Source organism: Podarcis cretensis (assembly GCF_951804945.1).
Source record: "Podarcis cretensis genome assembly, chromosome: 6".
Lineage (NCBI taxonomy): Eukaryota > Metazoa > Chordata > Lepidosauria > Squamata > Lacertidae > Podarcis > Podarcis cretensis.
In genome coordinates this window covers 75,045,791-75,064,392 of record NC_137175.1, presented here as the reverse complement: position 1 = coordinate 75,064,392, position 18,602 = coordinate 75,045,791, and the positions used below count along the sequence as shown (strand labels likewise).

General features: G+C 44.5%; 1 protein-coding gene across 3 annotated transcripts in view; it reads right to left on the bottom strand.

Moving 5' to 3' along the window:
• Nucleotides 1–18,602, bottom strand: part of RPAP2 (RNA polymerase II associated protein 2) — a 53,504-nt gene that overhangs the window by 34,547 nt on the left and 355 nt on the right. For all 3 annotated transcript variants that reach the window (XR_013840028.1, XM_079981410.1, XM_079981409.1), the window contains exons 2-10: nucleotides 15,993–16,038; nucleotides 15,760–15,874; nucleotides 13,852–13,950; nucleotides 12,508–12,573; nucleotides 11,938–12,026; nucleotides 9,289–9,324; nucleotides 6,151–7,084; nucleotides 5,099–5,193; nucleotides 4,808–4,888 (exon numbers count right to left, since the gene is read on the bottom strand). Coding sequence is in view for 2 of the 3 variants with exons in the window: in XM_079981410.1 (XP_079837536.1) it covers nucleotides 4,808–4,888; nucleotides 5,099–5,193; nucleotides 6,151–7,084; nucleotides 9,289–9,324; nucleotides 11,938–12,026; nucleotides 12,508–12,573; nucleotides 13,852–13,950; nucleotides 15,760–15,874; nucleotides 15,993–16,038 (1,561 nt within the window). In the remaining variant the exon portion in view is untranslated. The remainder of the gene's footprint in view (nucleotides 1–4,807; nucleotides 4,889–5,098; nucleotides 5,194–6,150; nucleotides 7,085–9,288; nucleotides 9,325–11,937; nucleotides 12,027–12,507; nucleotides 12,574–13,851; nucleotides 13,951–15,759; nucleotides 15,875–15,992; nucleotides 16,039–18,602) is intronic.

Genomic DNA, 18,602 nt, shown 5'->3' with positions numbered 1-18,602 from the left:
TAGAAATGGTTCACTAGTTCTACCAGCTAACACTATTTGCCTCGGCGCAGCACAAGTCAATAGGGTGGAAAATAGAATTTCTCTTCTTTTAAAAGTTATTAGCCCATATCGCTTTGCTAAATGTCAGGCAAAATGCATGTGCCTTTCAAATGCAAACCCTCCGGAAATGAAACACACCACAAACATTTGGTTGGAGGCGGCAAGTTTAACCAAGGCTGGAAGCAATGGTGGTTTCACTTATAATAATAATAATTTTATTATTTGTACTCCGCCCATCTGACTGGGTTGCCCCAGCCACTTTGCTTCCAGCATATATACATAAGGAAACATTAAACATTAAAAACTTTCCTATATAGGGCTCCCTTCAGATGTCTTCTAAAGGTTGTATAGTTAACATCCAAACCATGTAAGGTAAAAGTGCATGTAATAAGCCGAAGACCATTCATTCACAGGCGAACATGGTTTGATTTCTGCCTTAGACCAAGTAAAGCACTAGCAAAACCAACTGCCAGTTGAAAAGGTCTAAAGCAGAGCCAGGGAACCTACTGGCCTGCAGCTTTTCTGGACTACAATTCTCCTCTGCCTCGGCCAGCAATGGTCAGGGATGATGGAAGTTTAAAGTCCTGCAGCATCATTCCGCAACACAGTAATTCAGTTTTGCATCATTTTGTGACACAGTAATTCAGTTTTACTAGCAAACTGGAGGTTAAACTAACCCTTTCCAGCCATGGGAAGAGCGTGGGGAGCATTCGTGCAACACACCTACACACTGCAGCCAACACACTTAACATGTCGCGACAGTTTGGAAAGCTTTGATCTAAAGGGCTACAGGTTCCCCAGCCATGACCTAAGCTCTACTCCTCTTCTTCCACTCAGAAAATTCCGAGTCCAAAAAACAAGTCTAGAAATATTGAGGACCGTTTTTATTAGTATCTCACTTGCAAACGTCTTCATTTGGCTTCTTTATTCCACTCCCCACCCCCCGCTGCTCCCTTCTTCGCTCGTCAACAAAATGACCCAGACGGCTCTGGAGATTATTTGACATCTCAGCTTTCGTAACAAAAGCATACAGGCACTGAGGGACTTTGCTTAGGAAGAACTATAACTGTTCCTAAAACGTCTCCAGAGAACTCTTTAGTGTACTTCCCAGCAGTGGAGATTGAATAAAATGGTGCACAGCCAAGGATGAACGGCACGCGCTCCTTTAAAAACCAATGGAGCTGAAAATGGCTGTTGCTCAGTTCACCACACGCTCTTTTAACCGTCATTGGGGGCGGCGGTTGTTTGTTTTTGTAGCTAAATTCCCCTTCATAATGAACCATGCGTTTTTAGAGCAGGGCTTCTCTCAGACTCAAACACACAAAAGAAATACCTGTCTTACCACCATTATTCTTTTAATTCTTGCTTTGCTATTACCACACTGCCTTTTAGTCACTTACCAAGCTGTAATTCGGGACGCAGGTGGCGCTGTGGGTTAAAGCCTCAGCGCCTAGGACTTGCCGATCGAAAGGTTGGCGGTTCGAATCCCTGCGGCGGGGTGCGCTCCCGCTGCTCGGTCCCAGCGCCTGCCAACCTAGCAGTTCGAAAGCACCTCCGGGTGCAAGTAGATAAATAGGGACCGCTTACCAGCGGGAAGGTAAACGGCGTTTCCGTGTGCGGCTCTGGCTCTGGCTCTGGCTCTGGCCAGAGCAGCGATGTCACGCTGGCCACGTGACCCGGAAGTGTCTCCGGACAGCGCTGGCCCCTGGCCTCTTAAGTGAGATGGGCGCACAACCCCAGAGTCTGTCAAGACTGGCCCGTACGGGCAGGGGTAGCTTTACCTTTACCTAAGCTGTAATTAATGTAATTTCATCGTCAGATGGTTTTAATTTTAGTCACAATTAGTCTTTACAAAGGATTATTGCTGGGCATCATGAATGGTGAACCGGAGGCCCTCTAGTTGTTATTGGACTCAAACCCTCTTCAGCTCCAGCCAACATGACCAATGGTCAGGGGTGATGGGGGTTGTAGTTCAACAATATCTGACAGGCCACAGACTTGGGCTTCCTCCTGACACACAATTTTACCTATCGTCTTTAATTTCTGGAGCTAAATGAATGCAGCATTGCATTATGACCGTGGTTTGCAAATCCATTTCCAATCATGGTTGCAAAGGAGGTAGCCATGGTTAGCAAAAACAAAAAAACAAAAACCCACCAGTGCCGATATAATGCACAATGGTTTGCTTCCAGAATGAAAGAAGGCAGTTAGGAAAGCAAGATAGCATTAAGATTGCATGAGGTCACTGAAGGTGGAATAATATGTCTCTTAAAGTTGATCCTTCCTCTCTCTGCCTCCCTTCGAAGGAAAGGCGACCTTAATTTCCTCATCAGCGCAAACCACCATAATCCATCACAACCCATAGCTAATAAATAACCAAGTGTACAGGTCACCAAAAATACACTGAGCAGAAATACACTTACCTAATGATCTTCTAAACTTTAAAAAATATTTTAAGACTTAGAATGTTCCAAATTATGTCCATTTTGGTTTGTCTCTCCCAAAAATTCATGGCATGCAGAGCTAACAATTGTGTGGCCCCTGGGATTCCACTTCTAAGGCCTCCCAAGCGCTCCCTCCCTGCCACACAGCTGTGTAGGGCCTAAGCAGATCCATGACATCAGGGCAGCTAAGCCAATGGCATCAAGAGAGGTGAGGCAGGCAGAGGGGTCATAGGTTGAAGAGGGGACCGTAAAAGTGAAAACGTCAGAAGAAGATGCAAAGAGAGATGCAGAACAGTTGGGGAAGATTCCAGATGTACCCGAACACATGCTCTCTGCATTCTGACAAAATGATGCCTGGCTACAGATTACATTCATAACTAGTGAGCTCTAAACAAGCGATTGAACAATTTCATTGCTATCATTTATTTCTCACTCACCTACCATAACATGTTGTAGGTGGTTTAAGGTAAAGGGACCCCTGACCATTAGGTCCAGTTGTGGACGATTCTGGGATTGCGGCGTGCATCTCGCTTTACTGGCCGAGGGAGTCGGCGTACAGCTTCCGGGTCATGTGGCCAGCATGACTAAGCCGCTTCTGGCGAACCAGAGCAGCGCACGGAAACGCCGTTTACCTTCCCGCCGTTTACCTACCTATTTATCTACTTGCACTTTGACATGCTTTTGAACTGCTAGGTTGGCAGGAGCAGGGACCAAACAACCGGAGCTCACCCTGTAGCGGGGATTCGAACCACCGACCTTCTGATTCGCAAGTCCTAGGCTCTGTGGTTTAACCCACAGTGCCACCTGCATCCCTATAGGTGGCTTACTACTTAATTAAAAAGGAACAGTTGCATCATTTTTCAAGAATGAAAAATGATGAGGTTGTGTTCTTCCTTTCCCCCGACACTCACTCTCTCTCTCTCTCTCTCTCTCTCTCTCTCTCTCTCTCTCTCACACACACACACACACACACACAGAGTCCCTTCCAAACCAGCAAACTCAGCATAATTCACAGTGAAGTCTTAATTTTTGTGCTTAAAAAAAATCTCCGAAACGTAAACACCAGAAACTCTGCAATCAGAATATACAAACTGCAACTGCCTTCTTGTGCAGCTTTAATCTAATGAATTCAGACAAGATTACTTTTAGGATCACAGTGATATTCTGATGGATGTACATATTTGCTTACTTTAGTTTGCAGAAGGTGGGGTTTTTCATTGCTTTGGTAAGGACAGATTGTGAATATGAAGACCAATATAGAACTCCCACTTCCTGAACCCTTGAAGCAACAACAACAAAGCCAACACAATTTGCTAAACCTTTGAAACCCAGGACTAGAAGCTTGGTTTTAACATGCGAAACAAAAATAAGAAAATTCTGAGTAAAGATATCAGATTACGGGCAAGATGCCAGATTTTACACTGCAAATTCACTATTATTTCAGATGTGCATGCTAGGTAAAATAAGCATGCTTTTGAATACATAGGAGCTGGATTTAGCCTCCAGCCACCCTGCTTTAGGAAACTCGGCCAGATACAATGACCCACAGGTATCATTTAGGACTCTAATTCTTTACCCATGTTCTCACAATAAGGGATCGTAGCTTGCCACTCACTGGTGCCACTTAAGAATCATAAAGGTGGGACCACAAAGGTCATCTAGCCCAACCCCATGCAATGAAGGAATCTTTTGCTCAATGTGGGCCTCAATCCCACAACCCTGAGATTAAGAGTCTCATGTTCTACTGACCAAGCTATCTCAGCAGTCAGCTCTAAGAGTCTTTTCTGCTGCTAGGATTTTGTTAGCCAAAAACCTGGAAAACACAAGAAGTGCCAACAGTGGAGGAATGGCAGATGAAGATGATGGATTTTTGGGAGCTAGCCAATCTGACCGGAAGAGTCCGCGACCAGAAGGAGGAGGAGTACCAGGAGGAATGGATGAAATTTAAAGACTATTTAGCTAAATATTTAAATTAAATTTAAAGACTATTTAGCTAAATAAATAAGATAACTTAAATAGAAATACCTGCAAATACCAGATTGGCTTAGGATTTAAATATTTGATGTTATAGAATAATATGTTTAAAGTTAATAAGGTAAGAAAGAAAGATGTTAATTGACTAAGTAAATTTTATGAGAAATTAGTTTTGGAAAACTGTTACAATGATATACATTGAAACTCAGCCAGGGGGATTCGAGGAAGTCACCTAACAATGTTAATAATAGTGGAATAATTATAGTTAGGATTTATGTTTGTTTGTTTGTCTATAAATTTGGAAAATAAATAAAAAAAAATTGGGGGAAAAGAGAGTCTTTTCTGCTTACCTGAACGTCTTAACGAGATCTTTAAGTTCACTGTAAACATCCCCAAGAGGAATCCGAAGAGGGCCCAAAACAGCAGGCAAACTGGAAAGAAAGCAAAATCAGGCCATTTATTAGCGAATGTACTCCCTTGAGAACACTGGTCATGAATGGTTAATTAAAAAAACCTCTCTTTAGCTTTGCTGGACTTTAGCCGATGCTCGCAATTTAGTCTCACCCCTTAAGTGATTCTCCCAATTCAACAAATGGCTCCCTTCTGGGTGTCTGAACAGCAGGTGTGAAAGAGGTACTTACACTTTTCGCAGCTTTTCGAGGACAATCCGTGTCCGAATCTGCTGTTGAGCTTTAGAATCTACAAGCGGGAGGGCAGGGGGCCGCTGATTATCACCCTACAGGGCACAACAAGAGTATTTTTTTTGGAGGGGGTGACATAAAATATATTTTAAAAACTGCACAGGAGGGCCATAGCTCAGTGGTAGATCATCTGCTTTGCATGCCAAAGGTCCCAGATTCAACCCCCAACTTCCCCAGGTAGGGCTGGGGAAAACCTGTGCCTGAAACCCCAGAGAGCCTCTACCAGCCAATGCAGACAATGCAAAGCTAGAAAGACTAACGTTTAACATAGGAAGCTGCCTTATGCTGATTCAGAGCAGGGTTTTCCCAAACTTGAGTCTCCGGCTGTTTTTGGACTACAATTCCCATCATCCCTGACCACTGGTCTCGCTAGCACCAGACTTCATTGGATACTAGCTACAGTTGGCAAAAACTTGTAATAATAATAATTTATTCTTTATACCCCGCCCATCTGGCTGGGTTTCCCCAGCCACTCTGGGCGGCTTTCAACAAAGTATTAAAATACAGTGGTCTGTTAAACCTTAAAAGCTTCCCTAAACATGTAATGTAGACCATTTTCAGATCCAAAAGTGAAGCAGGGGGTGGGGTGGAATTTGCACGTGAGAATGAAGGACAGTGTGTGAACAGACGGGAGGCAGGCGTGCACCCAAGGCGCTGCTCCTAATCTTTTAACTTCATTGTTACATCTGCATTATTATTGTCGTATTTGACAATGAAGCTAACGCGCACCTCAATTTTCAAAACCTCAAAACCCAAAAAAGTATCTGCTGGCGAATGTAAACACGCCATCAAATCTAAAGTGTGTCCTAATTTTCACAGCATATTTTGGCCAAATAAAGGTGTGCATTACATTTGAGTAAATACGGTATTCTTATTATTCGCCTTTGATGCACAGAGTTCTTTCATAAACCAAGGTTTACAAAAAGACTGCTTTTTTTGGAGGGTGTGTGTGCATGTCTGTAACCAGCCTATTTCTCCAGAGAGATACTTACATTGTCATTGCTGTGATGCTGCTCCCCTCTCGACAGGGTTGCCAGATCTTCTTCGCCTAAGGCGAAGTTTCCTCTGTAAAATTCCTGCACCTTTAACTCTAACTGCGAGGTCTCTTCTTTCAGTTTCTCGTAGCTGGGTATAGGTTTCGCTGCTGGGCTCAAGGCCTTGAAAGGCAACGGCTGGCTCAAAGGGTTCTGGGCGCCTCTCTCAGAAGCGGCTTTGTTAGGTTCGTTGTCACTCTCCAAGTCATCCTCGTCAAGCTCCTCCTCTTCCTCATGGCCAGCTGCCGGAGAGGGCTGTGGGGCATAGGTGGCTGCGGCGTCGCTGCCGTGGAGGAGCTTCGCCGTTTCCTCAGTCTTCCATTCGGTAAAGGTCTGCCTCAGCCCTTCTAGCAAGCTATATTTGGCAGTGAGCGGGTTGGCTGGGCCTTCCAAGGTGGGCTTCGCAATCTGTTTTGATTTGGCAAGCAACCTTTTAAACAGTTCTGCCCCTTTGGCGCTCACACCCAGGAAAACTACTTGCGAGCCGCTGGAGCTATCTCCAAAGCCTTCAGAGAGCTGGACAGTTTCAGGAGTAGGACTGGATAGAGAAACAGGAGCTCCTTTAATCCGAGAGCTATCCAGAACATGTTCTTTTCCTTGAGTGTCTAATTTGCACCGACTAAACTGCTCTGCGGCATCATCAATGGAGGCGTCTGCATTGGTAGGTTTGGGTTGTGCTCTCCGCTTGCACTTCTCTTTGGGAATACCCTTCCTGGGCAATGGACGTACACTCTTTTCTTGCAGAACGGAGGAAACAAATTCTTGTTCAGCCTCACTGCTGCTCTCACTGTCTATGCTGGAGTTGCCCTGGGTCGCTGCTGGGAGAGGGTTCTCAATGTCTAGAGTGTTGATTGCTTCGTTGACTAATTTCACTTCCTTCCCAGAGTGGCCACTGTTGGGGGTGGGGAAGCAAACAAATATAAAAACACACTGACAAAACCAAAAAGGATAAAATAAGCGAGAGGAGAATCTGGCAGCTATCAAAGTATCACAGCAACTTTCAGCGTGGCTGCCCCCGTTCTACGGAACAGCATCCTGTTGAGATATGGAAGGCACCCATTTTCTGCAAATAACTGATTCATTTTTTGTTTGTTTGTTTCAACAGGCTTTCCCAGCTGAGTGAAAAGGTTTCTGCGTTAGGTGTTCGTTTTGCATTGATTCTAAACCCATCTTCATGTTTTAAAATTTCTTCTTGTCACTATTTTAGCTGTTTTTGTGGTATGTCTTGAGACATGTATGTGAAGGGCAAGCCATAAATCAGGCATAGGCAAACCGGCCCTCCAGATGTGTTGGGACTTCAGTTCCCATCATCCCTGCCCACTGGTGCTGTTAGCTAGGGATCATGGGAGTTGTAGTCCCAAAACATCTGGAGGGCCGAGTTTGCCTATGCCTGCCATAAATTAACAACAAACAAACCAACAAGCATGCTTATTAACTAGAGATCTGAAGAGAGGGAAGGTCTTCACATTCGTGACAAGTGTGCTTTCCTAGGGAGGGAGTTACATTGAGTACCACCACTGAGAAGGCGCTCTTTCTCTCTCTCTCTCTGTGCCATTATCTATACTACACTTTTCACAGAATCATAAAATTGTAGAGCTGATAGGGACCCCCTGCAATGCAGGAATCTTCTACCCAATGTGGGGCCCAAACCCACGACCTTGAGAAGCACGATTACGCCATTTTTAATAGTCGTGGCTTCCCCCAGAGAATCCTGGGAACTGTAGTTTATTAAGGGAACTGAGAGTTGTTAGGAGACCCTCTCATAGAGCTGCAAGTCCCCTGGAGTTCCCTGGAAAGAAAGACAGATAATTAAACCACTGTGGGAATCGTAGCTTTGCAAAGTGTTTCCTAACAACTCTCCAGACTTACCGAACTACAGTTCCCAGGATCCTTTGGAGGAAGCCATCGCTGCTTAAAGTGGTATGTTACTGCTTTAAATGCATTGTGCAAATGGGACCTCTGTCTCCCTAGCTGCCACCTGCCTCGTTTTTGATGGCAGCGTAACCCAGAGGAGAACCCCAGATGATTGATGCTTTTTGCCAATGGGCAGGCTAATGTGGAGGCAGGCACTCCCTCTCAAGTACTGTATTGGCCTGAATATAAGCCACACTCCCCCCCCCCCCCTTTCTGGCTGTGAAAAGTTGAAGTGCGGCTTATATTCAGAATCGAATGCTGCGTGCCCGCCTCCTGGCACTACTGCCCTGAACAGGGGGTCCTGCTGCTTTCACTGAGTGCCAGTGTCGGCTTGGGGAGCAGGGCACCAAGTGTCAGCCAGCTGTCCCCCCCCCCCCCCCGTTCAGGGAGGTACAGCCGGGAGGCGGGTCGCACCCGTAAGTAAGCCTTGAATTTTAAAGGTGCAGCTTATTTGTGGGTGCATCTTATATTCGGGCCAATAAAGTAATTTGGGGCATGGGGATAAAGTGTACCTAAGCAACTGGACCTTTGAGAAACACCAGTTTCATAAATTTCATAAAGAAAGGGATTTTTCAAAAGAACAAATAAATAGATACTAACTATTTCTACGACAACAAGTATGACACAGATCTTCCCTGCCCCCAGTGATATACTAGAAGAGCAACTGCTGTGAAATTGCATTCTGCTTTAGATGCAGACGAAGTACGGACCACTAGAAACCAAGCAAAATAAAGCCATTGAAACACGCGCACACAAAACCCACCACAGATTGCAGATCCGGCCAAAGCTTTCTCTCTCCTTTTAAATGAATACAAAACCAGTGGATCTGCCCATTTGACATTTTACCTGAAGATGTAAACAAGCTTTCGGCACATATAATTGGTCTCATTTCAGTTACAAAGAAAGTCACATACAAAACACCGATGCTTCGGGCCCGAGAGCAAACACTGTGCTTGTGTCATGTTTCAACAGGTCCAATTGTGCCGCAGCACTAGGGGCAGCTGTAAATCATACAGATCAAACAGACCCTTCGCCATCACAAAAGGGGGAAACAATCAAGGCAAACAGCTCTTTCTGGAGGCCAGCAAGAGCCGTGGCCGTGTGACAGAAGAGAACAGGAAATCAAAGACTTCTTTCAACCAGATTGTGGATACATAAATGAAACCACCACTTCTACCGTACCTTTCCCCATCCTTCAGCAATTCAATGTCTGGTGGCCTTGAAAAACAAAAAACAAAGTGCATTTTAGAAATTAAATTTATTTTGAGCAATGATTCGAGAACTGGGCTTTACAGCCAGAGTAGTCTGGCAATGATTTAAAAGGTTTATCATAGACCTGTAGAGTTGGAAGAGACCCTGAGGATCATCTAAGTCCAACGCACTGCAATGAAGAAAGAGGCAGCTGGATCAAACCTGCAACCTTGGCATTATTAGCACAGTGCTCTAACCAACTGAGCTATCCAGGCTGGTAAACAACATTAACCCACCTAAGCAGATCCAATAATCTGGGGAGAGGAGAACCACTGCTAATGGTCAATTCTGACCTGCAAGTTTACGTGCCTAAAGCCACATGAATAGGAAGCATCGGGATAAGTTTGAAAACCATACAGCACAGTCCTAGGCAGGTTTACTCAGAAGTAAGTCCTGCTGCTTTCACTGGTGCTCACTCCCTAGTTATGCATGTTTAAGATTAAAACTTGAATCTTCAAATAGTTGGGCTAAGAACAGTAACAGATGACGGGGCAGAGCAGCAGCACTTATCTGACCTCCAGGAAGATGGGTCACTGCTGCCATTTGCTGGAAGAAAAGTGGGAGGGGCAAGGGGCCGGTCAGCAAGCTGCAAACTCACTGGCAATGGAACTAATATGGTATTGACCATCACCCCATCTTGCTGTTTGCTACTGGCTCAGAATGTACCGGGAGGAAACAATCCTAGCCAGAAATGTTCTTTGCATCCATTCCAACTGCTCCATTTGGACCTGATGGTGATGGGTCAGCATTATGCTGGAGGCAATTCCAAAGGCCGTGGAAGAACAATGCTGCTCCAGGTGAAATACAAAGTTTTTTGGGGGGAAATCCTTAAAGCATCATAAGAATACCGAAAACTGGTGCTTAGCAGCTCTTTGTGATATGTCAGGAGTTGTCTTCATCTCCTTGTTATTTTGTCTTTACAAAAAGCTTTTTCGGTGCAACTATTCCTGGATCAAGGACTATATGTGTTGGCAATGATTTTTTTGCCATGTGTTTAGCATCACTATTGGGTGGGGGGTGGGCAGGTTTCTAAAGCTGGCATCATTTAAATGAAAAAAAAAAAGGCTCGAAGCAACATAATTTTGGATACTGCACTTATCTCGGAATAACTTCATGCAATTCAAGTGAAGTTTTACTTTTTTGGTCTGAAAGCACAAAAAGAAAATGTTCTTCCAACTTCTGGAATTTAGAAATAATCTATTCAGGACCGATATAGTCATTCAGGACAAGGTATAGTCATACCTTGGGATGAATACGCTTCAGCTTAAATATTTTCGGGTTGTGCTCCGCGGCGACCCGGAAGTAACGGAGCATGTTACTTCTGGGCTTCGCCACTCGCGCACGTGCAGACGCTCAAAATGACGTCATGCGCATGTGCAGAAACGGCAAAACACGACCCGCGCAGGTGCAGACGCGTCTTACATTCGCTTCAGGATGCGAACGGGGCTCCAGAATGGATCCCGTGCGCATCCAAAGGTACCACTGTAATAGATTATTAGTTCTGATTTTTTAATCAATATCCACATGTGTTATCTGGAACTGGCCTTTAATAAGGTGGTGGGTTTTTTTGCTGTATTTCTGTGGCATTTTGCCTCCGAATAGGGACATGCCTTGTGAGATGGTGACACCCAGTGGCAACTTGGTAATTTGCAAGTCACAATTTTTCTCTTTAGCCTAGTCAGATTCCTTTCCTACCTCCTAGGTTGACTAGGTCTGCTCTAAGAGTCTATTAGGCAAGTGTCCTGTTTCCAAAGCCTGAATCACAGTCCCCTTTGGTATTGTTGCTAAAATTAGGACAGCTGCTCTAATAAGATAAGGCAAGGTAATCCTGCCTTTAAAAAGACAGATAGATTTGAGATGGGGCCTGATCAAGCAGAGCTGGAAGGAGCAGACCTAATGCTCAAAACCGGAGGCAGATCCTGGGGGGACACATAGCCTCCCACTTTCCAAAGGGTTTCACAAGACCCAACAAACAGCTGATCATTAGGCCTTGGAAGCCTATGTGCATATAGATTTGCACAAGGCTTGGCAGGCACCGCTGATCAGATCAGCCCACAAACCACATTTCAACTGAGCCATTACCTGTCCCAGACCCAACAAAACTCTGGCTTCAAAGTCACTAGCAAAACCATTTGCTCAGGCTGTTAATCTGCTACATATATGAAATCAGGAGTAGGGTGGGTGGCCATAAGCATGGCTTGGCCAAAATGGCCTTGTGGGGCCGCATGGAGAAGCTTATGCAAGTGGGCCAGAGGTTTGCTATTCTCTGCCTTAGCTGGATATTCTAAACCAAGTTCCTCCCTCACTTCTTTAAATACAGTACAGTCATGTAGTTCAGCTAGCTTGACCATGCTTAAGAGGCTAATGAGGGTTTGAGCCTGCTATTGCACCTGAATAGCCAGCTGGGAAAAAATCCTCTCCATCCCTGGGCTACATCTTTTGACAAAGGGTATTATCTTGAAACGCACTGAAAAGAAAATAATAGTGTATTTTTCTACGCATGTTTTTGGTGTTGTCTTCCTTTCAAATGATGCCCAAGAACAAAACCCTGAGCCTAGCCAAACAACACTATCCAATTACCTTTCTTCTTCTCGCAGCCACACAGGACTTTTTGAAATCTGAGCTTCGAAGTATTTTGATGCTCTGTAGCAGAAGTTACTGCAAAAACACTGCCCCCCCCCAAAGAGAACAGCAAATGTCATTTTCATACTTAACAAAATAGAAATAAACTTGATAAAAACTCTGATAGATTGGTGAGTGTGAAGAATCAGCTAACACAATGAATAGAGATGATTAACATTTTATGATCAGTTGCTAAGACAGGAAGTAGGATGCAGTGCAAGAGCAATTATTCTCTGCCTCTGAGTTCCAATCTAGTCATGTGTCACAAAGCTCAGCAAATCAGCTTGTACTGACTTCATTACGCTGCAAGTTGCTCTTTCTGTGGCTCCGAACTGGTAGGGCATGAAGAGGTACTTGGCAAGGGAACTTAAAGAGCTGAAGAAGCCAACAGCAGCAAGAAATAGCAACCCAGAACCTTGCATGTAGCCAGGATTACAGCTCTAGAGCCCTCGGCAACACTGAACCAATTTCTTGCTAAACAACAATAAACGAAGAAGTGATAATGTAACAAACAGCTTTTAAACTTACCTTTCTTTCAGTAATATCATACACTTTGTTTGTTTTGGTTGATATTTTGTACTTTTGTTTTGGCACCTAAAGAAAAAAAAATCACAAACACTGTTTTGCAAATGTGTCAGTGCTCCCTCTAGCATTTCTCTCCTCTAAAATAATATTCCATAATTAACACTACTGACCAAACCACATTATGTTGAACTGAGCTTCTCAAACCACACTTCTGAAAATTGCTGACATTTTTTGTTTAAATGCTGAGGACTTCAGCTTGCATTTGAAGTCTTGAGATGTGGAGAGCAGCATGCTGCCCCACCCCCGACCTAAGCTATATCAATTTTTAAAAATAGAAATCCTTAGCCTCTGTAAGAAAAGCCGAATACCTGAATTGGACACAACAATGAATGCATAACACAACATAACAATGCATTGTTATGTACATGAGCCTTGTGCTCCTCTGGCCCAACTGCAAGATCAAAAGCTTTTGCTTCCATTTTTGATCAACCATAGTTTAGCATTACATACAAAACCTAAACTGTGGCTAATATTAACTATGGTTTATTGAAACAAGCCAGCTTCATAAACCAAGGTTTGAAGTTGGCTTGTTTGGGTAAATCATAGTTAAGACTAATCACATTTTGTCTGAATTCAAACCTAATGCTAAGCTGCAGTTAGTCAAAAATAGAAGCAAAAGCTTTTGATCTCCTCATCTTGGCCTCATTGAGGAGGGAAAGGGGGCACCCAAAATCACTGACAGGGAAAGGTGGCCAATGTGCAAACAAATAATCTTGACTCAAGTCTCCTATTTTAATTACTGTGCTGTTTTAATGGGATTGCTTTATTGCATATTTTAATTATGGATCTTTATATGTTGCTGTTTTGATGAGACTGGTTCATTGTTTATTTTAATTGGGCATTTTAATTATGGATGCTTATATTTAATGCTCGTTTAATTGGGTTTTGTTCTTGTAAACTGCTTTGGCATTAAGTGGCATATAAATTAAATAATCATCTAAAGCTGTGGAGCCCTGGGTTCAAATCCTCACTTAGCCAATTAGCTTAATAGGTGACTTTGGCCAAGCCACCGTCTCTCAACCAACCTTCTCCAACATGGTGCCCTATAGAATTTTGAACTACAACTTCTATCAGCCCTAACTACTGGCCATGCTGGCTGCAGCTGATGGGTGTTACAGTCCATATTATCTGGAAGGCATCAGATTATGGAAGGCTGATCTACACAAAGATGACCAAGGATTCCTGTCCATGCATCTGTGAAGTTCAGTTGACCAGACGCCACATTCCAACACAGAAAGACAGATGCAAAACTGCAGAAATATCAAGAAGCCACTCATAGATTCTTACATTCTGTAGCCTCTTTCGGCATATGGGGTAGCCACACAACTTGATGATAAATCGTTCTTCCACAACATCCTTATAGTGAGGAGGTGTTATAATCTTCCCCTGAAAATATGAAAACACACAGACGTAAGATACAGGTTACTGCCTTGAAACTCAAAACAAATAAAAAGCTTAGAATAGAAAAAAGTCTATCTTTTAGATTCTACTAATTTTTTTCTGAATGAAAACAAAGAAGCAACAACTGCTTTTCCTCTGGCAGGATGGAGCAGAACAGAGGCCGCTTAAAATATTTTGCATAAATGATGCACATCTTCCAGATGCCATCACCTGTGGTACTTATATGCATGACTATGTAATTATGATTACTCAGAGGTCACATTTTCTTCAATGAGGCTTATTTCTAAGTAGGTGGCTGCAACATTCAATTTGCTTAGGGTCGCCCAGCAAGAGTGCAATGTACCTTACTCCCTTAGAAGGGTTTTAAAGAATGAAACATTAAGTTCTGAAAATGCAATAAAATATTAGTTGTTTTGTTTGTTTTTACATAAAGTCATTTTCATGGAAATCCATGGAATCTCCCACCAACACCCAAAGGGAAGGTGCCTCAGATTGGGCTGCCAGAATATGTAGGAGCCCTGAAAACTAAGAGCCTGAGTAACAAATAAGGAAGTCTCCCATTTCAGACTCATCTCCGTGATGAGCTCATTGTGCAGCCTTAGAGAAGTCACTCTCTTCCCACTTCAGTGCATCTATCTGCAAAATTGGGGAACAAAAAATGCCTTACAGCAGTGATGGGGAACATCAGGCCTGCAGGGGTGGGGGGCAAACTCTAGGTCTGTCTCTTTCTGGTCGTTTGAGCTCTCCTCATACCACGTCCCTTTTCTACAAGCCACACCCCTTGCTGGCACTGTTTCACACTTTGAGTGTTTTTGCCTGGCTGGAATACGTCCTTGATCTCTGATAATGCCTCTTGCTTGTCTGAATGGGATTACAAATACCTGATGGGACTCCATAGTATCTGCTATTCCCTCAAATCTTCCAGGACACCTGCTGCTTGCAAGAGAGGAGCAAAGAAAGCAGGAGTGGAGTGTCCAATGCAGCCCATGGGCTGAAAATGCCCTGCCCTAAGAGAAGGCATTAATATGGGTTGTTTGGTAGAGACAAAAACTCTTTTCAGGGTTCAGGAGATCTAAACAATCGTCTGACACCACAATCCTATGCATGTCTAGTCAGATGTAAGACCCACTTTGTTCAAGGAGACTTACTCCCACATAAGGGTGTACTGGGTCGCAGCTTGAACTGTAGCATTAAAAAGATCAAGGAACTCCCTAACTCCTAAGCTCTGTTCTATTTCTACTACAAGCAATTTACTAGGACTGGAAATCTTGCAAGTAGCACTCTGGGAAAAGCTGGTCGTACTTCAGGAGCATCCACAGTGTGCCATATTTTTTAAATTCCACCCTCAAGCTTGTCACATTATTTCCTGTTTTAAGCAAAAGAAGATCCCTCCTTTGTCCCAACTTTGCTACCGTATCCTGCCTTAATGATCTACATGATTTATCAGAGAAACTTAGGTTAGCCACAACCAGTCTGTAAGTTTCTAATAGGTATATGCATCTCTGCATGAAAATTGAAGGGACAAAGAATGCAAACGTAAGATGCGCCTTTGATTTTAATGGGACTTGTGCACTGGAACACAGCATGCTTTCATTCAGTAAGCTTCATTTAAAACAGTGGGACTCATTCCTGAGCAAACACGGAAGTGCATTGCTAAGCGTCTGCAAACTACGTCTGGACTGGGATGAGTGTGCGGATGATATACAGAAGGCTGGCAAAAGCTTATCCAACAGTAACAACAAACTTTTTGAAACACAAAGCAGTATAAAACTTGCCAAGAAAAAGAGGACCTACACAATCCACAAGGAATTCTTCTGTAATATCTTCTTCCAACAGACGTTCGACAACCTGCAAGGCTTTTCGCTCAGCCTCAATCTTCTTTCTAATGGCAGCTTCAAGCGCCGCCTTCCTACAAGAGAACAAATTAGCCATATGAATAACACAAGGTATAGGAAACCTGTGGCCTTGCAGATGTTGTTGGTTTAACAGTATTTGGTTTAACTATGGTATGTTTTGAGATATGATACCTTTGTGCAGCATCTTCATTTTTCAAAGCACTCGACTGTTTCTTTCCTAAAAATAGTAACATGCAAACAAATGATTATATTGACTTAAAACATTTGGGGAATACTTTTCATGAGTCTCTTTTCAAAAAAAGTGCTTTCATACATTTTAATATATTTAGTACATTGGTGTCTGCTTATAGAAGTTTGTGAATTGTATTATACAGGTGTCTGGAAACGGAAGTTCTCTATAATTATGTATGCAAATACAGAGAGAAAAAAGCTGAATGTACACTGCAGAAGCACACCATAAAGCATAAGGAGACTTTTGCAAATTGTCTTTGGTTGCATGTGTAATTTTAGAGCGAACTTTTACCATCTGCAAAGATGACTACTTGCCCTACAGAACAAGAGTCCACACCACTAAGTGCCAATTAATATATTTGAACCATTATCACATACACAGTTTCAGGAGAGTTAAACTGTGGGAAAAAGTTGTTTTTACATGTTTACTGCCCAGGCTTGTTTACAGAAGGCCATCATAGCCCAAATTAGCAATACTGAATGCATAGATGGAAGATGGGTAAGCTAGAAGGCTATTATATTGTGCACTCATAAACAGAATTGAAATACTTTGCAGGACCAATCACTTCATTGGCAGAATTGCCAAGTCTCTGTCCCGGTGTTGCTCCTTTAAGTGGCAGCCTCAGAGGCCAAATTTAAGCAAGTGATGCTTTCTCCTTCTATCTCTGTGTTAAGAAAAGTGTCACGGGTTAAAATTTGTTCCAGTCCTATTAAAGGGCCAGGACTAGGCTAAGCGGTATTTCAACATTTTGAAGAACAGTTTGCGTGAGCCTATTTATTATACCTAACTAAATGGGCACCACCTTACACATATGACCCATAAGAGAATCCTGTGCACATGACAAAACCCTGCCGTTTCCCTGAACGCCACCCTTGTAAAATGAGGTCCTACGTTTTATTTTGGCAAGGCCGTTTTCTGACAGAAGAGTTCAGCAGGTGCTGTACATATCTCCTCATGTAGCCATGGGCAAAGGCAGAAAAGCACCGCCAAGAGGGGGGAAGTCGATTAACTCACCATATACCGTATTTTTTGCCCTATAGGACACACTTTTCCCCCTCCAAAAATGAAGGGGAAATGTGTGTGCATCCTATGGGGTGAATGCAGGCTTTCGCTGAAGCCTGGAGAGCGAGAGGGGTCGGTGCGCACCGACCCCTCTCGCTCTCCAGGCTTCAGGAAGCTGTCCGCAAGCCGTGGGAGAGCTGCCTGCACCCCGAAGCTCTCCCACCTCTTGCGGAGACCTGGTTTGGAGGCTGGCGGTGGGGAGAAGCGCACTTCTCCCCATCGCCAGCCTCACAAGCTCGGGGGACAGCGGGAAGGCTGAGCGCCACCATCCCGATATTCCCCGACCTGCTTTGGAGGCTGGCGGTGGGGAGAAGCGCACTTCTCCCCATCGCCAGCCCCACAAGCTCGGGGGAGAGCGGGGAGGCGGAGTGCGCCTTCCCACTGTTCCCCGACCTGGTTTGTAGGCTGGCAGTGGGGAAAAGCGCACTTCTCCCCATCGCCAGCCCCACAAGCTCGGGGGAGAGCGGGGAGGCGGAGTGCGCCTTCCCACTGTTCCCCGACCTGGTTTGTAGGCTGGCAGTGGGGAAAAGCGCACTTCTCCCCATCGCCAGCCCCACAAGCTCGGGGGAGAGCGGGGAGGCGGAGCGCGCCTTCCCGCTGTTCCCTGACCTGGTTCTTCCAGCCCCGCACCTGGGGGGGGGGGATAATTTTTTCCCCTTTATTTCCCCCCCCAAAAAACTAGGTGTGTCTTATGGGGCGAAAAATATGGTATATGCAGCACTTTTCGTTTAGCTACAGTCTGGCCCGATTTGAGTACGTGAGCCATGCGAGCTTAATTGAAAGCAAGTCCTATGGCTGTGTTGGGTGAGGTTCCCCTGCCCCAGATGAACTGGCAGGTGCGCAACACAGAATCCTGTAGAGTTTGAAGGGACCCCAAAGGCAGGTCTATCCCAACCCTCTGCAGTGTGGGAACCATCCCGGGCAGGTGGCCACCCAACCTCGATCCCAGTCATGTTTCGCAGAGGAACATTTCCCACAGCAAACACTCAGTAGCAACTTTATAGGGAATTGCCCTCTTAACAGCACAAACCTATGCCCCACCTGTCAAAAGCAGGGACCCATCCTATTCAGTGGTGGCCGCTTCTGAGGAAAGCAAGCCCAATGGTAAACACCGAAGGACACAGCAAAAGGAGTTTGGGTGGACTTAGCAGGCGCCAGGCATGCATGGAAATCCTCAAAAATGAGTAAAAATTCTCGATCAACTGTAGTTCTGCCCACCACAACCACTTTAAAAAAACAACAACTTTGGGGGCTATCTCCCCCCCCCCCCAAAAAAAGCTCAACTTCCCCCAACAACAAAAAACCCTGGCTATGCCCAACTTGGTGCCAACCTGAATAAAATACTAGGGGGGGGCCAGGTAAGCCCTAATCGACCACAAGACACACCATTAGAATGGCAATGCCCAACAGCTTGTGGGGAGGCCTGTCCCCCTCAAATATTTTAGGGGGGCGTTGAAGGGACCTCGGGCCCCCAGGTGGGGGGAGGA